Source organism: Acomys minous (genome assembly GCF_964271855.1).
Source record: "Acomys minous genome assembly, chromosome: 5".
In the NCBI taxonomy this organism is placed as follows: Eukaryota; Metazoa; Chordata; class Mammalia; order Rodentia; family Muridae; genus Acomys; species Acomys minous.
In genome coordinates, this window is record NC_140494.1 from 60887833 (window position 1) to 60910008 (window position 22176).

The 22176-nt window shown below is 44.3% G+C and overlaps 2 protein-coding genes and 1 pseudogene across 5 annotated transcripts in view; 1 reads left to right on the forward strand and 2 right to left on the reverse strand.

Moving 5' to 3' along the window:
• The window catches only part of NUP155 (nucleoporin 155), a 55521-nt gene extending 44506 nt beyond the window's left edge, over window positions 1-11015 (reverse strand). Inside the window, exons 1-7 of the mRNA XM_084781527.1 lie at window positions 10559-11015; window positions 8118-8255; window positions 6755-6851; window positions 4177-4247; window positions 2825-2917; window positions 1776-1942; window positions 1012-1117 (exon numbers count right to left, since the gene is read on the reverse strand). Coding sequence (XP_084637653.1) covers window positions 1012-1117; window positions 1776-1942; window positions 2825-2917; window positions 4177-4247; window positions 6755-6851; window positions 8118-8255; window positions 10559-10715 — 829 coding nt within the window. The 5' untranslated portion in view covers window positions 10716-11015. The remainder of the gene's footprint in view (window positions 1-1011; window positions 1118-1775; window positions 1943-2824; window positions 2918-4176; window positions 4248-6754; window positions 6852-8117; window positions 8256-10558) is intronic.
• Window positions 11016-15892: 4877 nt separating this feature from the next.
• The window catches only part of WDR70 (WD repeat domain 70), a 221056-nt gene continuing 214772 nt past the window's right edge, over window positions 15893-22176 (forward strand). Inside the window, exons 1-2 of one of the 3 annotated variants that reach the window (XM_084781528.1) lie at window positions 15893-16547; window positions 16640-16705. In XM_084781528.1, the coding sequence (XP_084637654.1) occupies window positions 16523-16547; window positions 16640-16705 (91 nt within the window). In that variant the 5' untranslated portion in view covers window positions 15893-16522. The remainder of the gene's footprint in view (window positions 16548-16639; window positions 16706-22176) is intronic. The other 2 variants (XM_084781529.1, XR_014779175.1) reach the window with 2 other exon arrangements.
• On the reverse strand, window positions 19431-22110 carry LOC311598688 (large ribosomal subunit protein eL37-like; annotated as a pseudogene). The gene has a single exon. The product of its transcript is annotated as a large ribosomal subunit protein eL37-like (transcript).

Consider the following 22176-nt stretch of genomic DNA (forward strand, 5'->3'; position numbering starts at 1 on the left):
GGGCATTAGGATTGGCATTCATGGCCTTTCTACCCCCTTGCTTGGTTGTTATAGTCTACAAGCCAGGAGCATTTAGGCTAGACAAAGATGTCACATACTGACAGGGTCAGGGGTAGCACAAGTAACTGTCACTGTCAGGAAGATGCTGGACACTGGTGCTGCTGGCTTGTAGCTGGCTTGTAGCAGGCTTGTAGCAGGCTTGTAGCACAGGAGTTTAGGAAATATATTACGTGCCACCAAGCCAGACTGGCCTATAGAGCAAAACTCTGTCTTAGAAACAACTTATTCTGCCTTCTAAGTGAATTTTTTAATTCTTTAAAATTTTGTTTTTCACCAGGATCTCACCATGTAATTCTGGTTAGCCTTGAACTTGCTATGCAGCCTAGGCTCAAAACTTAACCTGTCTCTGCCTCTCGAGTACTGAGATTAGAGGTATGGCCCACCACACCCAGTTTAGATTATTCCTTCGCTCAGGAATACTTAACGCACTTTTACTATATGCAGGAAACACAGGGCCTATCCCACTCCTACTTTCTCAAGACTAGAAGAAAAGCCTGACATCTAAGGAGGACACTCCACAGATGAGAGGGAGGACCACGCAGGGCTCAGCACACACTGGCCAGGCTGAGGCGGCACATGCCTTTAATCCCACCCAGTTATGTTCCTAAATTCATTAAATCTCAGGGATGTACATTTTAAAAGGGAAATTGTTCTTGACCATTCATCACATGTGTGAATCTCTCCCCTGACTTTCGCATGTACACAGAGACAGACAGACAGACACGCACACATCCTTTGGTTTTAGTATGAAATTCAGGAATGACCCTAAACTTTTAGGAAATAATGAACTTGAGAGTAAAATTCATATTTTCTGGTCTTTAAGAGACTTCAGACGTGTAACAAGTGTAATTTAGTATGACAAGTATTTTAACTAAGAATGAAAATTTCTGAAGAAACATTTAAGTCTAAAAGCATCGAAAATTTTATTTGCCAAATTTGTTTCCCACTCACCATCTTCTGAGAATGTGAACTGCAGTAAGGACGGAACGAGGAAGGAAAGCGAGCTCTTTGAGTGGTTTATCCTCCTGCACCTTTGACTGAACCAGCCTGCTTCTGCCTTGGAAGAAGAGCAGTGCAAGATGTGTAATGCAACATTATCATAGCAACTGTATCCATGCCTATTAACCCTGTAAGCCTCATGAGGCACCAGTGATGGCAAATACACTGAAACGTGCTTCTCAAAATTACCCATTGAGTTCCACTCTATAATTAAAGATGTCGATCAAATACAACAAATGACTTTCAAGACACATTATTCAATGACCTATTTTAAGAGACCTAAGTAAGGAGATACATTTATAAAAATATACTGTTTGCTTATACATACGCACAGTCACACGTACACAGGTACTCACATGCGCGTATAAATACACATAGAGCAATGCAGGCATCATGCTTTAAATAGATATACACCATGTGGTTATCAGGGGGACAGGGCGATTGCTGCTGCCGCTCAGATACACGGTGCCTGTCTAACACCTGTAATGCTCTGAAGCTCAGTTCCGGAACACAGACACCTGCCCCGCCCAGAATAGAGACTTAGCTAGGCCCAGAGGACTGGGTCGAAAGGGCATGCAGTAACGACGGAAGGCTGTACTTAGGTTTATGCTTGAATGTTTTCAGTAATAATAATAATAATAATAATAATAATAATAATAACAACAACAACAACAACAACAGAAACTATGCAATTAGAAGATTAAAAGAAGGCTTACTTGGTATGCTACTTCATACAAACAGCCATCTTTTCCAGCCAAAAATATTCTGCCGTTCTCAGTGGAGGTGATTGTTAAGAGGTAAGTGTTGTCGGTGGGAAGAGAGTACAGAGGGTCGGGCAGCAGCTGCATCCCACCACACATGCTGTCACTGGCAACACCAGAACCTGTGTTTGAAACAAGAAAAACCACAAAACAAAGTTGCAAATGACCTGCACAGTATCTTGAGAACTGGACATTTTACTGAATTCTTTCTAAAAATACCCCAAACGCCTATTAATTTTTTAAAAAAAGATTTATTTATAAATTATACAGTGTTTTGCCTTCATGTACACATGCATGCCAGAAGAGGGCACCAGATCTCATTACAGATGGTTGTGAGCCACCATGCAGTTGTTGGGAATTGAACTCAGGACCTTTGAAAGAGCGGCCAGTGCTGTTAACCTCTGGGCCATCTCTTCAGGCCCCAAACAAGTGCCTATTATGTTCTGTAAAGTTACTGTAACAGCTGGAGGGGCGGGGCTGGAGAGATGACTCTGACTCCATGGAAAAAGGGCACCTGATGCTCCTGTAGAGGATCTAGGTTTACTTCTCAGCACTGACGGCTGCTCACAAACACCTGTAACATAGTTCTAGGGGATCGAACAACGTCTTCTGGGCCCAGGCTTCAGGCACTCACAGTGCGTATATATACACATTCAAGCAAAACATTCATACACACACATAAAATAAAAATAAATATTAAAAAGAACAGTTTAACACACTTGCCAAGGAAATGGTTTATTAGTAAAGTGCTAGCATTCTATATATAAAGTCCTGAACTCAATACCCAGCAATGCACAACACACACACACACACACACACACACCTTTAAAGATAATTTGGTAATTCATCTTAAATTGCATCTATAGTACACATATATATTATAGAGTAAAATATCACGAAACAACAAACCCAAACTACTATGGATTTGGTACTAAAAATCATTATAGTACTAAATTTAAACACTGTTATTTTAAAAAACCTAGCCCATAAGTGGGTTACCATACCTGTTTGTATATTAGCATAGCTGAGTCCAAGAATTACTATATCCACAGGGGTTGCCAAAACCAACAGGTGTCGTACATGAGGTTGAAAGATGCCTATGGTAAAGCAGACAAAGGCTAATTATCTTCTGGAAAACATCCAGCATTTAGGCATGAATAAAACATGGTCTTAGCATTAACGTGAGCTCCTAATTAAACAGTGAAAATCTGAATCAAGGTCAGCAAATTCTGATACTTAAATATTACTATGTTAAAGCATTAAAGTTCAATAGGAGAAAAAAAACTAACAGGGAATAATTGGTTCAACACTCAGTGTTTTAAGTGTCAAAACAGATTAATTGGTTTACTGAACTATAAATATTTGTATTTATATACCCATATTTACAAGAACACTATTCACAGAAGTCTAAGAGATAAATGCTATCTATGTGTCTTTTTTGGGGGGTGGGGAGGGGGTTTCCAAGACAGGGTTTCTCTGTGTGTAGCCTTAGCTGTCCTGGACTCACTTTGTGGACCAGGCTGGCATCGAACTCAGTGATCTGCCTGCCTCTGCCTCCCGAGTGCTGGGATTAAAGGCGTGTGCCACCACACCCAGCTATCTAAGTGTCTTTTAACAGATGAGCCAGTGAAATGTGGCACACACATGCAGTGCAAACATTAGCTAGCCAGACAGAAGAAGGAAATTTTGGGGGAGTATCTGAGGTAGCCAAGGTTGACCCAACTTCTGATTTAGCTGAAGATGACCCTGAACTAACCAGGCAATGGTGGCGCATGCCTTTATCCCAGCACTGGGGAAGCAGAGCAGGCAGATCTCTTTGAGTTCAAGGCCAGCCTGGTCTACAGAGTGACTCCAGGACAGCCAGGGCTACACAGAGAGACCAGGAACTGCTCCTCCTCCTTCGACCCTGCAGTGCTGAGATTACAGGCAGGTGCCACCACACCTGGCTGAAAAGGAAATTCAAATACACCCAACATGGATTTGTGAAGATACATACTAAATTAAATAAGGTGGACAGAAAATGACAAAATTGGGAGAAAACGTATTCATATAGGTAAGAGTGCTTCCTGCCAGGCATTAGAAAAAAGAATAGAGGGGCTGGAGAGATGGCTCAGTGGTTAAGAGTGTCGCTTGCTCTTCCAAAGGTCCAGAGTTCAATTCCCAGCAACCACATGGTGGCTCACAACCATCTATAATGAGATCTGATGCCCTCTTCTGGCCTGTTGGTGTACATGCAGACAGAACACTGTATACATAATAATAAATAAATCTTAAAAAAAGGATACAGAACTTTCTGATTGAGCCCTGAAACCCTGAGAGACTGTTACAATCTCATTCTCATAGTTTCCCTTCTTACCAGCTTTTGGTTTCACAAGTCCCACAGCAAGAATTGTCTCACTGAGTCCATCAAAATAGGCAAGGTCACCTCTGCCCAAAAGTAAAGAAAACATGTTTACATATATATACACGTCCTAAATCTTACTTACAGTGTTCTTTATTAGTTGAATAAATTTAGACATAGAATAGGGTAAAAACCAGAAGACAGCAAACAAAACTAGTAAAGGACTAAGACACAGGCGTGCAGACCTTTCTAAAGATAAGCTACAGAGGCAGGGAAAGGCGTACTCTGCTCTAAACACCTGTCCAGTGGGCTGTGAGCACTGCCTATCAAGTCAACACCACTCTCCTCCTGAGATGGGGCAGGAGTACGGTGGACTGGCTGGGAAGCAGCTCAGAAAGCTCAGTGGTAATTCTCCAGTGGTCTAATCCGCAACCTACTGCAGGGAAATCCAGAAGGAACTCAGAAACCCATGCTACTGAGGTAACTACAACAACTAACAAGTCCACGCTCAACTTAACTCTTGATTGGAAAAAGACTATCTCGTACCACAATAAAGGCCTACCCACTGTACCCTAGAAAAAGGAGAAGCATACTCGTCTCAAAATATTAATAATAATAGGTAAATGAATGCATATTAGATTTGAAAAGTTTAAAAATGCCACTAATGTGAAGACTTTTTACAACAATCAATCACAGATCGTTGCTACAATGACTAAAGCACCCATGTAAATGTCTAGATAAATTCATTTTCACTGAAAGTAGCTTTCCTACAGAATGTAAGTTGTCATATGGTATCAATTTTGATACAAGTAAGTATTTTGAATGTGTTCATGTGCACATACATGTTTCTAAAAAGAGTATTAGTTATTCAATGCAAGAGTGACAGCTTGAGAGCTGGGTGTGGTGACATAGGCATGGTGACAGAGGCCTTTAATCCCAGCACCCAGAAGACAGAGGCAGGAGGATCGCTGTGAGTTCAAGGCCAGGCTGGTCTACAAAGTGAATCCAGGACAGCCAGGGCTACACAGAGAGACCCTGTCTCGAAACAAACAAATAAACAAGGAGCAATAGCTTAACTACAGGGGTCTTCCCGTGATGTTTCCTATCTCAATGAAGGTAATACAGATGACTCAAAATAAGTAGCTAAGAAACTGAAACATGAAGTGCGAGTGAAACAAAACTTACATGTGAAGGACAAGAGAGCTAACTAGAGCAATATACTCCTCTGTGTAAAGAACACTGACAGCGACAGCTCATCACCATCTATACTGGGATCTGATGCCCTCTTCTGGCATTCAGGTGCACATGGACAGAGCACATAAAATAAATAAGTAAATCCTTAAAAAAGAAAGAAATGCAAGGAAAAAGAAGTCTTTTTAAAATGTCAAATAAGGGAGCACCATCAGGGCCCACATGGTGGAAAGAGAATTGACTCATGCAAGCTGTCCTTAGACTGCCACATGAACACTGTGGTACACAAAGACATACACCTAAGTCCACACTCCGCCTACCAGAATACACAAAAGAAATAAAATATAATAGAAAAAATTTAAATGCCAAGTAATGGTTCAAAAATACCAATGTATAATATTTTCTACAGTCAACATACTTGGAATTTATGCCTTGTTTCTCAAGGGAAGTACTTGGGTACATAACTCAATGGGAGAACACTTGCCCAGCATGCATGAAAGACTAGCAACTAAGGAACAACAACCAAAAACAGGAACAGTATATTGGGTTGGAGAATGCAGCTCGTGGAATGCTTGCCATGAGGAGGCTCCAGCAGTGCTTACACCAACATCTGTTTGTTACACACAGAACCCACAATGTGTGTGTATGTTGTACATAGGTGTGCTTATGTGCGTGTATACGCATAGAAGCCAGGGGTCGGGTGACTTCTTTCAGTCTCTGCCTTCTCTTTTGAGACAATTTCTCTCACTGAATATGGAGCTCAGTTTAAGCTGGACCGTTGAGGCCTGATCCTTTTGGGTAACATAAATATGGCAACAAATGCCAGCCACATCATCTCTGCTTGTTGATGCCACATAAGAAAGCTCTATGTGCAAGGTCAGACTTGCCAAAAACTATGTTTATTCTCAGCATACTCTATGGCTGAGCCCCCCTCCCCGCAAGTTTGGTTTTTGCCTTTATAAGCTAATCCTGAGAAACACCCACTCTGTGATCCTGACCTTGGTCAGTCTTGGGGTGTTGCACTCAATAAACCATCCATATCTAACTGAAATGGGTGTCTGAGCGGTTAGTGAGGCTTCCTCTGCACCCTAACAAGAGCAGGTAGGCAGTGACCCCAGCATTTGCCCACCGCCACCCCAAGTGCTGGTGCCAGGCTTTTGTCTGAGTGTCCAGGACCTGAGCTGGGCTCTCTTGCTTTGTAGCAAGCACTTTAGCCACTGACCCATCAGCCTAGGCCCAGAGTCCACAGTCCAATGACCCCAATGACCCCAGTGCATACTGGGAAACAATGACCCACACGTTAGGTAAATGAAGGGTAAAACAGGAGAATTTGTGTAGAGCAGAGCATGAGCTACAACAAGCACTAACGGTTAGCGGAGTCCCGCAGGCCTTCCGAACATACCCATCTTCGTAGTTCCACATGAATATGTCGCTGTCAATTGTAAGCCAGGCTCTGCTGATCGGAGGGAAGACGCCCATCATGCAGTTACACTGCATGTCTGAGGAAGACGGGATGTAAGGCTCAAGCAGTCCAGTTAGTTTTTCCCTCAATTTATGATTTAAAAAAAAAAAGAGCTTTTAGCCAGGCTTGGTTGTGCACGCCTTTACTCCTAGCACTCACAGAGGCAGAAGTAGATAGATCATTGAGTTCAAGGCCAGCCTGGTCTATAAAGTCCGAGAAAGCTAGGACTACCCAGAGAAACCCTGTCTTGAGCTCCCCCCACCCCAGCGCAAAAAAAATATCTTTTTTTGATTCAGTGCTGGCCTGGTATCCTTGAGGCTTCTGTCCACAGACCTCCCTTTTCTTTCCTTGCTGCTTTAAATATTTTGTTTATTGTGTATGTGTTTTGTTCTCATGTGTGTCTGTATACCACGTGTGTCTACGGATGCAAGATGGCATTAGAGCCCCTGGCACTGGGATTTCAGCTGTGAGTCACCAAGTGGGCACTGGGAGTGTAACCCGGGTCCTCTGCAGGAGCAGCCAGTGTTCTTAGCTCTGGAATCACTTTAGCTGCTTCTCTGTTCTTTTCACTCATTCTTTCTTTTTTGAGAGACTATGTAGCTCAGTCTGTCTGTCCTAGAATTCACTAATGTAATCCAGGCTGGCCTTGAACTTACAAAGGTTGGCCTGCCTCTGCCTCCTAAGAGCCAGGACTAGAGGTGTGCACCACCACGCCCTACCCAAGCTTATCTACTCTTTAACAGAAAGCAAACTACCCAGGCAATCTTATTTTTGAGCTAAGAACTTACTATATAACCCAGGTTGGCCACAGGATGGCCTCAGCCTCTTGAGTGCTGGCACTACAGGCAACAGAAGCAGGCAAGGCTGAGAAGGAAGCGAGGGCGTCGGGCTTGCTAGATGATGCTCTACCGCTAGCTTTATATGTGGCTCTGAAATAACTTATAGACATGATGTAGAACAGAAAGGACAGCCGGGCGTGGTGGCACACGCCTTTAATCCCAGCACTTGGGAGACAGAGGCAGGAAGATCACTGTGAGTTTGAGGCCAGCCTGGTCTACAGAGTGACTCTAGGACAGTCAAGGCTGTGTACCTTGGTACCCTGTCTCAAAAAACAAAAAAACAAAAAACAACAACAACAAAAAGAAATCCTAGCATTCAGATCTCTGTGAATTCTAGGCTTGCCTGGTCTTCAGAGTGAGTCCAGGACAGCCAAGACTACAGAGAGAAACCCTGTCTTGAAAAACTAAAAAAGACTTAGATATCTAATATTTTTCCAATAGCTGAACACAAAGCAATAGGATACGTCCAAACTGTTCAACCAGCTCAGGTGGGAGGGGGACTCTCCGGGTTGTGCTGATCTCCGGGAGGCTGGGTACGGACAGTAAACCTGGTCCCTGCAGAGGGTAATCCATATCAGACATGCCAGAAACAGTGGGACTGTCTAAAAAACAAAACAAAACAAAAAAAACAGTTAAAAAGATGCAGCATTTATATACAACAATAACACACCACTTATCAGCTTAGGAACAGGTAAGCAATTCAAGCTGCCCCAGTGCTCCCAGTGTCTCCGAAATTAAGGAGTGCTGACCTGTTACAAAGCAGATCTGAGAAATCTCACTGTTGCAGGACAGGACAGCTACTGGTTTCAAACCTGAGGGAGCATTTTCCACACTGGGGCTGTAGCTCAGTGGGCAGTTTTTGTATCACATGTACGAGTCCCTGGGTGGTTCCTACCTCAGCATGGTGGCCTGTGCCTGTATTCCTAGCTTTTGGGAGGTGACTGCAGAAGGATCAAGAACTCAAGGTTGTCCCTGAGTTAAAAATCAGCCCGTTACGTTAGATGCTGTCCAAAAAACAAAAACAAACAAAAAAACCCACAACAACAAAAACAAACAAAAAGGTCCAAACTAAACAATCCATTCTTTTTCCCCTTTAGATTTATTCTCTAGACCAACATATCACATACAAATATCAGTAATGCAGCGTATTGCTGGGAGTTGTGGGGAATCACAGATTGCTCTCAGTAAAGACGTCTCATGTGCTTCCTTTCTCCAGCTCTAAGCCCCAGAGCCACGGGGCAGGAGTGGGCTCTGTACACGAGAACTGACCAACAGCCCAATTACTGCAGGCTCCTTCTTAGGCTCCAGTTTAAAGTACAAGGATCTTGGGGGAACTGACATGAATGGCCGGACAATCACGGCTACGCCTCCCCAAGCTCCGTTCATTCATATAACCATTTACTTCTCCACTGGGGTCTTTTAAAAAAAATAATAAACTGTAATCCTAAAACATAATTTTAACAGAGCAACGCACATATGAAATGAAGTGGAAATACAAAATGAATAAATGACTTCTTTGGAGAACGTGACTGGTCAAAGAAAAAAACAAAAACAAAAACATTAAAGGTGTGTATCTCCAAGCCTGATGTAAACTAGAGACTTTCACTAAGAATCTTGACAGGGCTGGATGGTGGTGGCCATGCCTTTAATCCCAGCACCTGGGAAGCTTATATAGGTGGGTCTTTTGAGTTGGAGGCCAGCTTGGTATACAGAGCGAATTCCAGGGCAGCAAGCGTTACACAGAAGAACCTTGTCTGGGGAGGGCAGGAGTCGGGGGGGGGGGGGGGGGGAGTTGAGGGAGGGGGGATGGTGAGGGGGGGGGTTCTATCAGGCAGAGAGAAAAAAAGCTATATGGGAAAGGGATGAAAGCATTATGTAGACAGATATAAATAAATAAATAAAAAGAGCATGTGTAAACAGATACATATTTCAGAGGTTCAGAAGGTATGGGCAGGACAAATTAAGACGAGAGTGGCTTGTTTTGTACAAAGACTACCTTTACTTCTAGTATTTCTTTCTTTCTATTTTCTTGTGCGTGCGTGCGTGTGTGGTGTGTGTGTGTGTGTGTGTGTGTGTGTGTGTGTGTGTGTGTGTAGCTTTGGCTGTTGTGGAATTCACTTTGTAGACTAGGCTGGCCTCAAACTCTCAGAGACCCGCCTACCTCCCAAGTGCTGGGATTAAAGGCACAAACCATCACTGCCTGGCTGCTTCCGGTATTTCTGGTTCAAAAATCTCTCAATAGATTTTTATAGATCGTTAGATATGCATTTTGGTCTACTTTGCATATATGGTCTTGTTTTTTGTTTTTTTGCTTCTCATTAAGTCTCATCTGTATCTTACACTTCTCTGCTTTTCTCCAACTTCCATCTTACAAGAAACACTTTGTAGCAACGAATGCAGTCCCACAACCCTTTAGCTGGTTACAATTTTCAGAAGTGAAGGCCAATGTTTTCAGTTATCCCCTTTGTTGACAGCTATACTTTGTTCTACCCTCCCTATCCGTCAGCATTCTGACTCCTGTGTTTTTTTACTGGCTAGTTCCACCATTTACAAACGTACTAACTCTACACATAAGACAGGGCTCTGAGAGAACACGGTAGATTTCCAAATGAACTCGTTCGTTTTTCTGATTGGCTCATAACTGACATAAGAAATATACACACATGTAACCTGGATCAGAAGATTCTTTTTATTTGGACTTAAGGAGCCTGCTCTTACCTCTCCAAGTATCTATAATGAACAAAGTGCAGACAAGAAAGAGTAAGCAATAAAAACTGACAGGAGGGCGGTGTAGCCGTTCCGAGCCGTAATCTCGGGAACCAGTAAAGAGATATGGAATAAACAGAGGACTCAGACTAGAATCCCCTGGCGGAGAAACAGAGCGCCCAATGGACCGATCACTTACTTGGGGCCGACACCATGAGCAGCTCAGAAAGGTCTGGGTACATGCGGTCTTCTTGCAACTGTCGGTCGATAAGCCTCCCCGCATTTTCCAAAGCTTCCTGCAGGGAGGCGGCCGACGTGGAGGCCACCATCGTCGAGCCCAACACAGACAGCGGCATGTCGACAACAGTGGACAGGGCGCTACAAAAAAACTCCAAACCCAAGGAGATCAGCGAGGAAAGCCAAGAGAGTCCAAAACCGCTCCCTAGGTCGCGCGCGCCAAATGAATAGCCGGGCGCCAGATCATGACGCACTTCCGGCTCATCCTCCTGGGTCCTGGAAGAAGCCGTTTCGGGGACGGAAAGAGGAAGCTGATGAAGGGGTTGGACGGTGGCGGAGGAGTGAGGGAGGAGTCTAGAGTTGAGGAATTTGTAGATTGCCTCGGGGAGGGAAGAGAGGGAAGGGGAAAGGGGAGGGGACGGGAGGGGAGGGACGGGGCGGGGTGGGAAGGGAAGGGGAGGAGGAGCTCCGGATGCGGTTGGAGTAGGCTTCTGGGCGCTGGCGGTGGGCTCTGCGTTGGTGACCCCGCGCGCGTGTTGATCCTTGACCTTGAGCCCCTCCCCCAAGTTGGAATGCCGCGACTGCAACTTTTTTTTTTTTTTCCGAGACAGAGTTTCTCTGTGTATCCTTGACTGTCCTGGACTCACGTAGAACAGGCTGGCCTTGAACTCACAGCGATCTGCTTGCAGCTCACAGTAGAGGCCTCCCGAGCGACTGCAACTATTTTATTTAAGAGCGCACATAGCCAGTACCGTGGCGCCCTAATGACTTTTAACAGTAGTTAGAAATTGATCCCAGGTTCTAGAATCAGGTTACCCATGAGCCAAAATTTTATAGTATCCCAAACAGCGGCGTGATTAAAAACCATTTGATTTTCCTATGCGGGTATCTGTCATTGGCTTTGTGGCCAATCATTGTGAGTTGGTTGGTTGGTTGGTTGGTTGGTTTTTTTTTTTTTTTTTTTGGCTTTTCGAGACAAGGTTTCTCTGTGTAGCCTTGGTTGTCCTAGACTCACTTTGTAGACCAGGCTGGCTTTGAACTCACAGTGATCCGCCTGCCTCTGCCTCCCGAGTGCTGGGATTAAAGGTGTGCACCACCACGTCCGGCTCATTGTGAGTTTTTTAGGGTGTGTTTGAGGTCAGCGTGGTGTGTTGTCTCCCACCTGTAATACTTAGGTTGAGGCAAAAGAATTACTGTGAATTCACATGGTAAAGTCCAGGCTAGCATGGTACAGAACGTGATCCTGTCTCAAACAAAGCAGAGCAGAGCAAAGCAGAGAAAGCGAGGGAGGGACAGAGAGAGAGAGAGAGAGAGAGAGAGAGAGAGAGAGAGAGAGAGAAGGAGGAAGAGGAAGAAGAGGAAGAGGAGGAGAGGGAGAAAGTGGTAGGGTGGTAGGTCATGCCTATAATCCTAGAATTTAGGAAGTAGAGACAGGAGAATAATGAGCTGATGATCATGTTTGGCTGTGTTGCAAGTTTGTAGTAAGCCTGTGAAACTAGATTCTGACACACACACACACACACACACACACACACACACACACACGACAGAACAAACGAAAAAGCAGACAAGATGAATGAAGGGGACTAGAGAGAGGCTAAGAGCATTTACTGCTTGCTCTTCCAGAGGACTTGAGTTCAATTTCCAATATCCACAGGGTGGCTCATAACTAACACTTGGGAGGCAGAGGCAGACAGATCGCTACGAGTTCCAGGCCAGCCTGATCTACAGAGTGAGTCCAGGACAGCCAATGCTACATGGGGAAACCCTGTCTCAAAAAACAAAAGAAAACAAACAAAACTGTAACTTCACTTCCAAGAGATCAAATACCCTCTTCTACACTTCATGGACCCCAGGCATACACATGACATACCGATAGATGCAAGCAAAACACCCATACACATACAAAACGAACCAAAGTGAGTCCAGGACAGCCAAGGCTACACAGAGAAACTCTGTCTCGAAAAACCAAAAAAAAAAGAAAAGAAAAAAAAGAAACATTGGGGGCTTGAGAGACGGCTGAGTGGTTAAGAGCACTGCTAGCTCTTAGCACCCAGGCTCCATTCCCAGCGCCTACACAGATGCTCATAACTATCAGTGACTCCAGTCCCAGGGAGCCCTCGTGGCATTTACACTACTGTGTATGTGTGTACCTGCCTATATGCGCAGGCATAATGCACGCCGAGGTCACAGGACACCTTGTGGGAGTTGGTTTTCTCCTTTCACCACATGGGACCTGGGGACTGCACCGACAAACACCTTTATCCACTGAGCCATCCTGTAAGCTCCCGCGTTAACCAATTGGCGATTACATCTACCCTCCATGGCTTCCCCTGAGATGATTCAGCTCTGCTGTAAGCCCTCACGCGTGTTCTTGCTCTGGTTCCCTGTTCATTCTTGCCCAGTGAATAGGGACTTAAATGGCTGACTGCCCAGCAGATGAATCACTGAGTGTTCAGAAAAAACTAGGATTTTCGTTTGCCCTATTTTAGCTCACTGTTGATTTTGCTTTATCAATCAAATATAGTGAAGAACCCCCCAACTGATAGCGCAGTATTAGTTACAAAGGAGTTTTGGTTTCATGAGCACTCTTTTTTTAAAGTTTTATTTTATTAATTTATTCTTGTTACATCTCAATGGTTATCCTATCCCTTGTATCCTCCCATTCCTCTCTCCCTCCCATTTTTCCCTTACTCCCCTCCCCTATGACTGTTCCTGAGGGGGACCTCCTCCCCCTGTATATGCTCATAGGGTATCAAGTCTCTTCTTGGTATGCGTGGGCACTCTTAAACAAGTATGCAGATTGCACTGGGAATCACTGCTTGAGTGGCTTCCTGTTTTGATTAATGAATAAACTAATTTTCTTCAAGAAAAAAATGTCCCCTTACACTTTACAGTTCTGTTTATGAAGTTGTTTCATGCAGGCACAACAGAAAGGGTTTCATGCAAAAAGCTGTTCATACTGCAGTTATTGTCTGCTGTTTATTGAGAGCTAAGAGCCTTTTTTAAAAACGATGTTTATGGTGATGAGTATCAATTCTAACTGGGCGATGGAATAGCTCTTGTACACTTTTCATTTCCCTCTAGTGTTTTGCAGTTTAAAGTTTACTATGCATCTAAAAACGTCATCTGCTTGACTACTGAGGAACTAAAATAGCTACTTATGAGCATAAGGTTATGATCACATAATGAACTTCATTAATAAAATTCTACTCCAGTACCTAATGTCTACTTATCTGTGCTCAGGAAAGAGATATTAACTTTAGTAATAACTTATTTGCATGTAGGCAAAATAAGTTCACCTTAGTGATTGAAGTTCAGTCGGCCTTGTGGCTAGTAATCTCTTGAGGCAGAATCAAAATTAGTTGCTACAAATTATATTCATCTTGCCCATAGGAAAAGTAACTTTTGCCTTCACAATTCACAATTCTTTCTTCTTCTTTTATTATTATTATTATTATTATTATTATTATTATTATTATTATTTACAATGCTCTGCCTGCATGTACACCCACAGGCCAGAAGAGGGCATCAGATCACATTATAGGTGGTTGCTGGGAACTGAACTGAGGACCTCTGGAAGGGCAGTCAGGGCCTTCAACCTCTGAGCCCTCTCTCCAGCCCCAACTATTTCTTCTTCTTAATTCATTTGACAAACACTCAGCCTACCTGCCCAGCCATTGTACTATGAAAAAAAGCACAATGTATCACATAGTGGGTGGGCCTTATTTAGTTGAAGGTCTACAAAGCTCTACAGATGCTTACAAGAGCAAATGAGATATAATTTGATAATTGGAAGATGAATGGCATAATCACGGGCACAGGACTTGGTGAAGGGTCAGAGGTGAAGGGTCAGAGGTCTCAGGACACTGTTATGAGGTTACTCGTTGCACTGACTGGTTGGTGACACTGAAAATGACAAAGTTGGAATAGGAAGGTTTTGGAAGCCATGCTAACATTTCATTAAATTTGTGCTTTTGGTGCTGGAGATCCAATACAGAGCCTTGTCTCTGCAAAGTAACCACAGACCTACAGCTCCGTCTTATTAATAAGCTTGCGTTGGACTCTAAGGACAATAGACACATTAGGCAATCATTGTTTAGGCTCTACAGACTAACAAAACACAAACAGAGAAAGAGACTAGTAGTGGAGGTCATGAGTAACTTTCTCAATGTGTTTTCATTCTCCAGTGGACAAGAAGGCTGAGTAGGAAAAGTGTTTTCTAAGCCTGTGACCTGAGTTTCACCCCCTGGAACCCACATGTGAAAGAATAGATCGGCAAGTTGTTCTCAGATCTTCATGTGCACACCATGGCATGGTTATGACACTTCCACAATAGATGAATATGCATGAAAATTCAGTATTTTCACTGGGCTTGGTAGCACCCATCTTTAAAAACAGCACTTGGAAGGCAGAGGCAGATGGATCACTGTATTTGAGGCCAGTGTTTAAGATTATAAGAGGTGGGCTGGGGAGATGGCGCAGCGGTTGAAGGCCCTGACTGCCCTTCCAGAGGTCCTGAGTTCGATTCCCAGCAACTACGTGGTGGCTCACAGCCATCTATAATAAGATCTGGTGTCCTCGTCTGGTGGGCAGGCACACATGCAGGCAGAGCAGGGCATGCATAATTAAAAAAAGATTAAATGAGCCGGGCGTGCTGGCGCACGCCTATAATCCCAGCACTCGGGAGGCAGAGGCAGGTGGATTGCTGTGAGTTCGAGGCCAGCCTGGTCTATAAAGCGGGTCCAGGACAGCCAAGGCTACACAGAGAAACCCTGTCTTGAAAAACAAACAAACAAACAAACAAACAAACAAAAGAATAAGTGGTATGCCACTAATTCATAGATAAAGAACCAAGTTGTAAAGAAACCAAAAATAAATTGGAAAGGCATAGTTGTGATGTAACATTTAGAACAAATCTAGCCAAGTCGTTGGGAGTCTGTGACTGACAGCAAGCACTTAAAAGATCCCTGCCTGTAAAGTGCAGCACTTGGGAGGCAGGGATAGGCAGATCACTGTGAGTTCAAGGCCAGCCTGGTCTAAAAAGGGTCTAAAAAGGGAGCCCAGGACACCTGTTGGTTCTCCTTGCTGTAGGTAGTTTATTGTATATATGTGTAATAATGTAAATGTAGGCTGGGTGTGGTTGTGCACACCTTTAATCCTAGCACTTGGAAGGCAGAGGCAGGTGGATTGCTGTGAGTTTGAGGCCAGCCTGGTCTACAAAGCAAGTCCAGGACAGCCAAGGCTAACACAGAGAGACCCTGTCTCGAAAACCCAAAAATAAATAAATAAATGAATGTATGTATATGTAAAAGAAAAAGAAAAAGAAAAAAAAGATTCCTGGCATCTGTCAGTTTCCTGGCATCTTTCTTAGCGTTTGAGTTGTATCTACATACTAGGTTCTTCCTTCAAGTATACGGAGAGGGTGGACAACTGTACACGTTTCATCATGTACATCATAGGGAAAAGTAGGATGCAAAGAACAAGATACTGAGCCGGGCAGTGGTGGCACAGGCGTTTAATCCCAGCACGTGGGAGGCCGAGGCAGGTGGATCTGTGTCAGTCCGAGGCCAGCCTGGTCTACAATGGGAGCCCATGACAGGAAGGCTACACCCAGAGAAACTCTGCCTCGAAAAACAAAAGAAAAAAAAAAATACTGTTAACTTCTTCCTAGAAACATGTGAGGACTGTCACCTTGCTTGCAAACCAAGTGAAACTCATTCACTTCATGGTTTGAATTGGGACACGGTGAGGCAGCGAGCTCCCTCCAGACCGCTAGGGGGCGAGAGTCCGAAGCCTCGCTTCCCGCGAGGACCGGCCGCTCTCGGCGACGCGGCCTCGGTGACAACACTTCCGGTTGGACTTGCCGGGAGGCGCGCGCTGTCTCGCCGGTGCTTGTGTGCGGAGGCTGCGGGCTCAGGCCAGCATGGAGTCCTCGGGGCCCGGCGAAGGTGGGCTGGGCGCGGGCAGCCGGGGTGGTGGGCCGTGCAGGGGAGGCGGGCGCCGCGCTGACCGGCCGTCTGTCTTTTGTTTCTTGCTGCAGTGACAGGCGCAGACCCGGCGGGAGCCGACCCTCAGCTGGCGGTCACCATGGGCTTCACGGGGTTCGGTGAGTGGGCGCGCTGGGCAGAACCCGGGCTGGCTTTCGCCGCGGGCTTCCGAGGGGAGGTCGGGAAGAGCTGTCACCCCGGTTGTCACCTCGGACAGGCGCCTTCTGCCGCCGAGCCAAGTCCGCATTGCTTCCGTCCCGTGGGCTGAGACCAGTTGAGACGACACTTGGGAAACTTCACTGAAAGCAATTACTGTTGTGACCCAATTTGAGAAGGACGTTTGTTGGTGGCCCTTAAATAATATTATGGTGGTCATCGAGTTCCTTCCTTTTGGTTAGTCTCATCCAGAATCCTCATTTCAATATATATTTTTTAAAAAATTGTTTTTTTCAAGACAGGATTTCTCTGTGTAGCCTTGGCTGTCCTGGACTCCCTATGTAGACCAGGCTGGCCTCGAACTCACAGCGATCCGCCTGCCTCTGCCTCGCGGGTGCTGGGATTAAAGGCGTGCACCACCACGCCCGGCCCGCCCATTTCAATCTTAATGTATGTGGTAGTTACGACACATGAGACATTTTAAAAATTAGATAATAAAAGTCTTAAAAGACATAGTCATCTGTTAAAAACATTAGTGCCAGTAAATTTCAAATGGACATTGCTCTGTAAGTCCTTTTGTGAACAACTGTCCTGCTAATGTATATTGTTCTCATTCATTCATTCATTCATTCATTCGTCTACTTACTATCTTCTAGGACTCTAGGTAATCAGCCCCTAGAATGGTAGTTACCGTATTTACTTTTTTTTTTCCTAATTTTTTATTTTTTTTAAAAGATGTATATATTTGAGTAGGTACAGTACGTGTGGAGGCCAGAAGACGCCACTGGATCCTGTGGGACTCGAGTTACGGATGGTTGTGAGTCACAGTGTGCGTGCTAGGAACCAAACTGGGCAGGAGCAGCAAGTGCTCTCAACAGCCGAGCTATCTCTCTACCCCCTTTTTCTGACTTCAGAAAGTTAGGAGAATTAAAAAAAAAAAAAAAATTAAGGGGCTGGAGAGATAGCTCAGCGGTTACGAGCACTGTCTGCTGCTCTTCCAAAGGACCTGGGTTCAATTCTCAGCCACCTCATGGCAGCTCACAACTGTCTGTAATTCCAGTTCCAATGGCTCTGACATTCTCACGCTAAAATAAAATTAAGTAAGTTATTAAAAAAAATCAAGACTTCAAATTCGGTTTGTTTTCCTATTGAATATTTAAATTTAATGTCATTCTTGTGAGTAAACATTGTTCTTCAAGACAGTATTTTGGAGACTTTCAAGTGTTTTATTCTTCCAAAACAGGACTTCCTGCATACTGAATAACTGCTCTACCCCTAGCTACCCTGTTAGCCCAAACCTTGATTTATTTTAGTATTCAGAGAGTAGACTGCACAATAGAATTTGTTTGTTTTCCCTCCATAACTTCTATTTTTATTTTTATTTTGTTGGGGGAGAACCTGACTGTCTTCCAGGCTGGCCTGAAGTTTGAGATTCTTCTGCCTCAGCTTCTTACATGCTGGCATGTAACATCTTACTCCTCTTTTGATGTTTATCAGTAATGCTCAAAGAACATTTTGTGACGATGTGCACATAATGTGTGCATGTGAATTCATGCATGACATGTGTCCAGGCATGTGGAGGCCAGCTAATGTCCTCATCAGTTATTTTCTACCCACATTTTGTGACAGTGCCTCTCACTGGGCCAGGAGCTCACAGTTTTTAACTGGACTGGCTAGCCAGGAAGCCCCAGGGATCTTCCACCTGCAGAGCTCAACACTGCACCTCATGCTGGACCGACTGAGTCCAGCCTCCACCGAAAACATTTTCCTGAATAACACTAATTTTTGTAATCTACTGAGAAAAAGTTGTCAGCTGTAACTTTATTTAGAAAGTTACTAATAGTAAAAGTAAAAATTGGGTACTTTAAAAACTTCAAGGGGTGTGGTGGTGCACAGCTTTAATTGCACCATTCTGGGAGATGGAGGCAGGCTAATCTTTAAGTTTGAGGCTAGCCTGATCTACAGAATAAGTTACAGGACAGCCAGGGCTATACAGAGAAAGCTTGTCTTGAAACAAACAAATACACACCAACCAAACTTCCTTTTTTCTGGTTTTCCTTCGTTTCTTTTCTTTTGGCTGTGTTGAGGCATTGAGTTCATTCAAGGCTGTGTATTGTACATGCTCCTATTCTGGCGAGCCCTCTGCCACTTAGTGGTAGGCCACTAAGTTAGTTAGTAGACCACTAACTCTCAAACCTTTTTGTTTTTTCTTTTTCTTTTCTTTTCTTTTTTTTTTTTTTTTCGAGACAGGGTCTCTCTGTGTTAGCCTGGGCTGTCCTGGACTCACTTTGTAGACCAGGCTGGCCTCGAACTCATAAAGATTCGCCCGCCTCTGCCTCCTGAGTGCTGGGATTAAAGGCGTGCGCCACCATGCCCCGGCCCTTTTTGTTTTTTCGAGACAGGGTTTCTCTGTGTATCTCTGGCTGTCCTGGAACTCTCTTTGTAGGCAAGGCTGGCCTCAAACTCACAGAGATCCGCCTTCCTCTGCCTTCCAAGTGCTGGGATTAAAGTGTGTGCCACCACGCCTGGCATCTCTGAAACCTTTAGATACTTACTGCCTAATGTCTAACAGACTGTTTCACTTCATACCAAAGCTAACAGTATGCAGGAATGCCATTTTAATATTCTCTCTCCCTGCCTCTCCTCTTTTTTTTTTTTTTTTTTTTTTTTGAGACAGGGTTTCTCTGTGTAGCCTTGGCTGTCGTGCTGGACTTGCTTTGTAGATCATGCTGGTCTCTAACTCACAGAGACCTACCTGCCTCTGCATCCTGAGTGCTGGGATTATAGGCATGTGCCACTGTACCTAGCCATTTTTAACTATATCTCTACCAATGGAGTAGGTACTATTTAATAAAGAAAAAAGCAAGGTGGTAAAATAAAACTTTAATAAGTTGATACATGAATCTTTTGTATTGTTTTGTTGTTGTTGTTGTTTTGAGACAGGGTTTCTCTGTGTAGCCTTGGTTATTCTGGACTTGCTTTGTAGACCAGGCTGGCCTTGTACTCACAGAGATCTGCCTGCCTCTTCCCCCTGAGTGCTGGGATTAAAGGTGTGCTCCACCACCACCCGCCAGGTACATGGCTCTTAATAACTGAGTGGTTGAGGTAGATAACTTCAAGTTTAAAGCTAGCCTGGGTTTTGTAGTTAGACTGTCTTCATTTATTTTTATTATTTTTATTTATTTATTGAGACATGGCCTCATGTAGCCCAAGTTTTCCTCAAACTCCCTATGTAGCTGAGAATGGGCATCTGCTTCTGACCCTCCTGCCTCTAACTTCCCAGTCCTGGGATTCTAAGATGTGCTGTTGCTCCTGGTTAGATACTGTCTTTTTTGTTGTTGCTGCTGTTAAGAAAAACAAAAACAAAAAAATGAGAGAGCAAACAAAACCTTTGGATATCTTATTTCAGAGGAGGAGGGATGGAGAGTCTATAATGTTTATGCTAAGAAGGTGAAAGTCTTTTTGCTTTTATGTATATACATTATAGTTAATAGACCAATTAAGGGATGCCCATATTGTTTTTGTTTTCCAGGACAGGGTTTCTCTATCCCTGGCTGTCCTGGACCCTGTCCCACACCCTCTTGTACAGTGTTCTCTAACCCTGGTGGGCTGATACAGAACACTTAGCAGTCAGTAACTCAAACAGCTGTGACTAGGTACCAGTCTCTATGTTAATTGCCAGCCACTGCGAACGTTTTCCTGATCCAAACTGAAAGCAGTGCTAATCCATAGCTATACACTTAAATATCTAGAAGGCAACTTGACGCCATTTCTGCTTTCACAAAACTACTGTAGTAAACATTTCCCACTAGGGCCTGTGACCTCTTCAGTCATGGACTTTTCACTAAGTTTATATTACTAAGTATAAATTACCTTCTGTGGAGCAAGATTCAAATCCAACCAGAAAGCATTGGTTACTCTCATAACTGTCATGCTTCTGTCTCACCAGTGGGCACATCTTCCTGGCAGGTCAGTGTAGTAACATGCAGAGTCCACAGCTGGTTAAGTCGATTGATGACTCCCTCCTCCTCCCCTTCCCCCTCCCCCCAGCCTACATGACACCTGTGGCACTGTGAAAAGTAAGCCAACAGGGAGGAAGGTTCTAGGGCAATCCCAGCTTGATTTCTCAGTGTGCTATGGCCAAAATGAGTCCTATCTTCAGAAGTAAGGCCTTGCCACCGTGTTATGGTGGCAGCTGAGAGCAGTGGCAGGAGTTCCTCTTGTTCTGGGAGTCTCTGGGGCCTCCCCAAAGGACCCAGAGGACTTGTAAGACAGTATCCTACACCCGGCACTGAGATTTTGGTTTAATAACCTATTTGTCTTTTAGGGAAAGTATTGTCCATCTATGCAGAGTAGTTCTGTTCAAATGCCTTTAAAAATTATATTTAAAAAGCTAGCTTACTGGGACTGGGGAGATGGCTCAGTGCGTAGGAGCACTGGCTGCTTTTCTGGAGGACTTGAGTTTTAATTCCCAAAACCTACATGGAGGTTTACAACCAACTGTAAGTCCAGTTCCAGGAATTCAACATCTTCTTACGCAAGCAGAACACTTACACTTAAAATAAAAATGAATGAATCTTTTTTTTTTTTTGAGACCAGAACATTTATTTATGACTGATTGAAATCTTCAAGATGAACTGGATACAGCAGCAGCTGCCCTCTTGGGTTTAGGTGTTGTTCCTTCATGGAATCCATGTCTAGATCTGCTGTAGACAATTTTTAGGTGTCTCATCCGCCCGGTCCCGGCTGTGTTTCGCCTCTTAGCCTTGGCACTCCAGTTATACTTTCTCTTGTGCTTGGCAGGGCAGCCACATTTGCCACAGGCCGACTTCTGAAGGTGGTGGGCCTCAGAGCCACAGCAGCGGCACAATGTGCGTCTTACTGCTACGCTTTCCAAAGGATGACATCTCTTTTGTCTTTCTGCCACCGAGGCCAAAGAGGAATCTTAAACAAATAAACAAAAAGGGGCTGGAGAGGTGGCCCAGAGGTTAAGAGCACTGACTGCGCTTCCAAAGGTCCTGAGTTCAATTCTCAGCAACCACATGGTGGCTCACAACTGTATGCAGACAAAGTACTGTGTGCATAATAAATAAATAAATATTTAAAAAAAGGAGCTTACACAGTAGTAGGTTTCCATGAGGCTTCTTCAGACATCTTTAGTTTCAGTTACCCTACTCGAAGCCAGCTCTTCTCCTTGATTCCCCTGCCCACCCCCTTGAGCTTTTAACTCTCACTGACCACACAGCTTTCATGTTGTGTTCTGTCCCTTCCATCAAGACCTCTTCTCCTCCTAAGTAGAGGAAATTTTAAGTCTTTGAATATAGGGCTGGACAGATGGCTCAGTGGTTAAGAGCACTGGCTGCTGCTCCTCCAGGGGTCCTGAGTTCAATTCCCAGCAACCACTTGGTGACTCACAATCATTTATAATGTGATC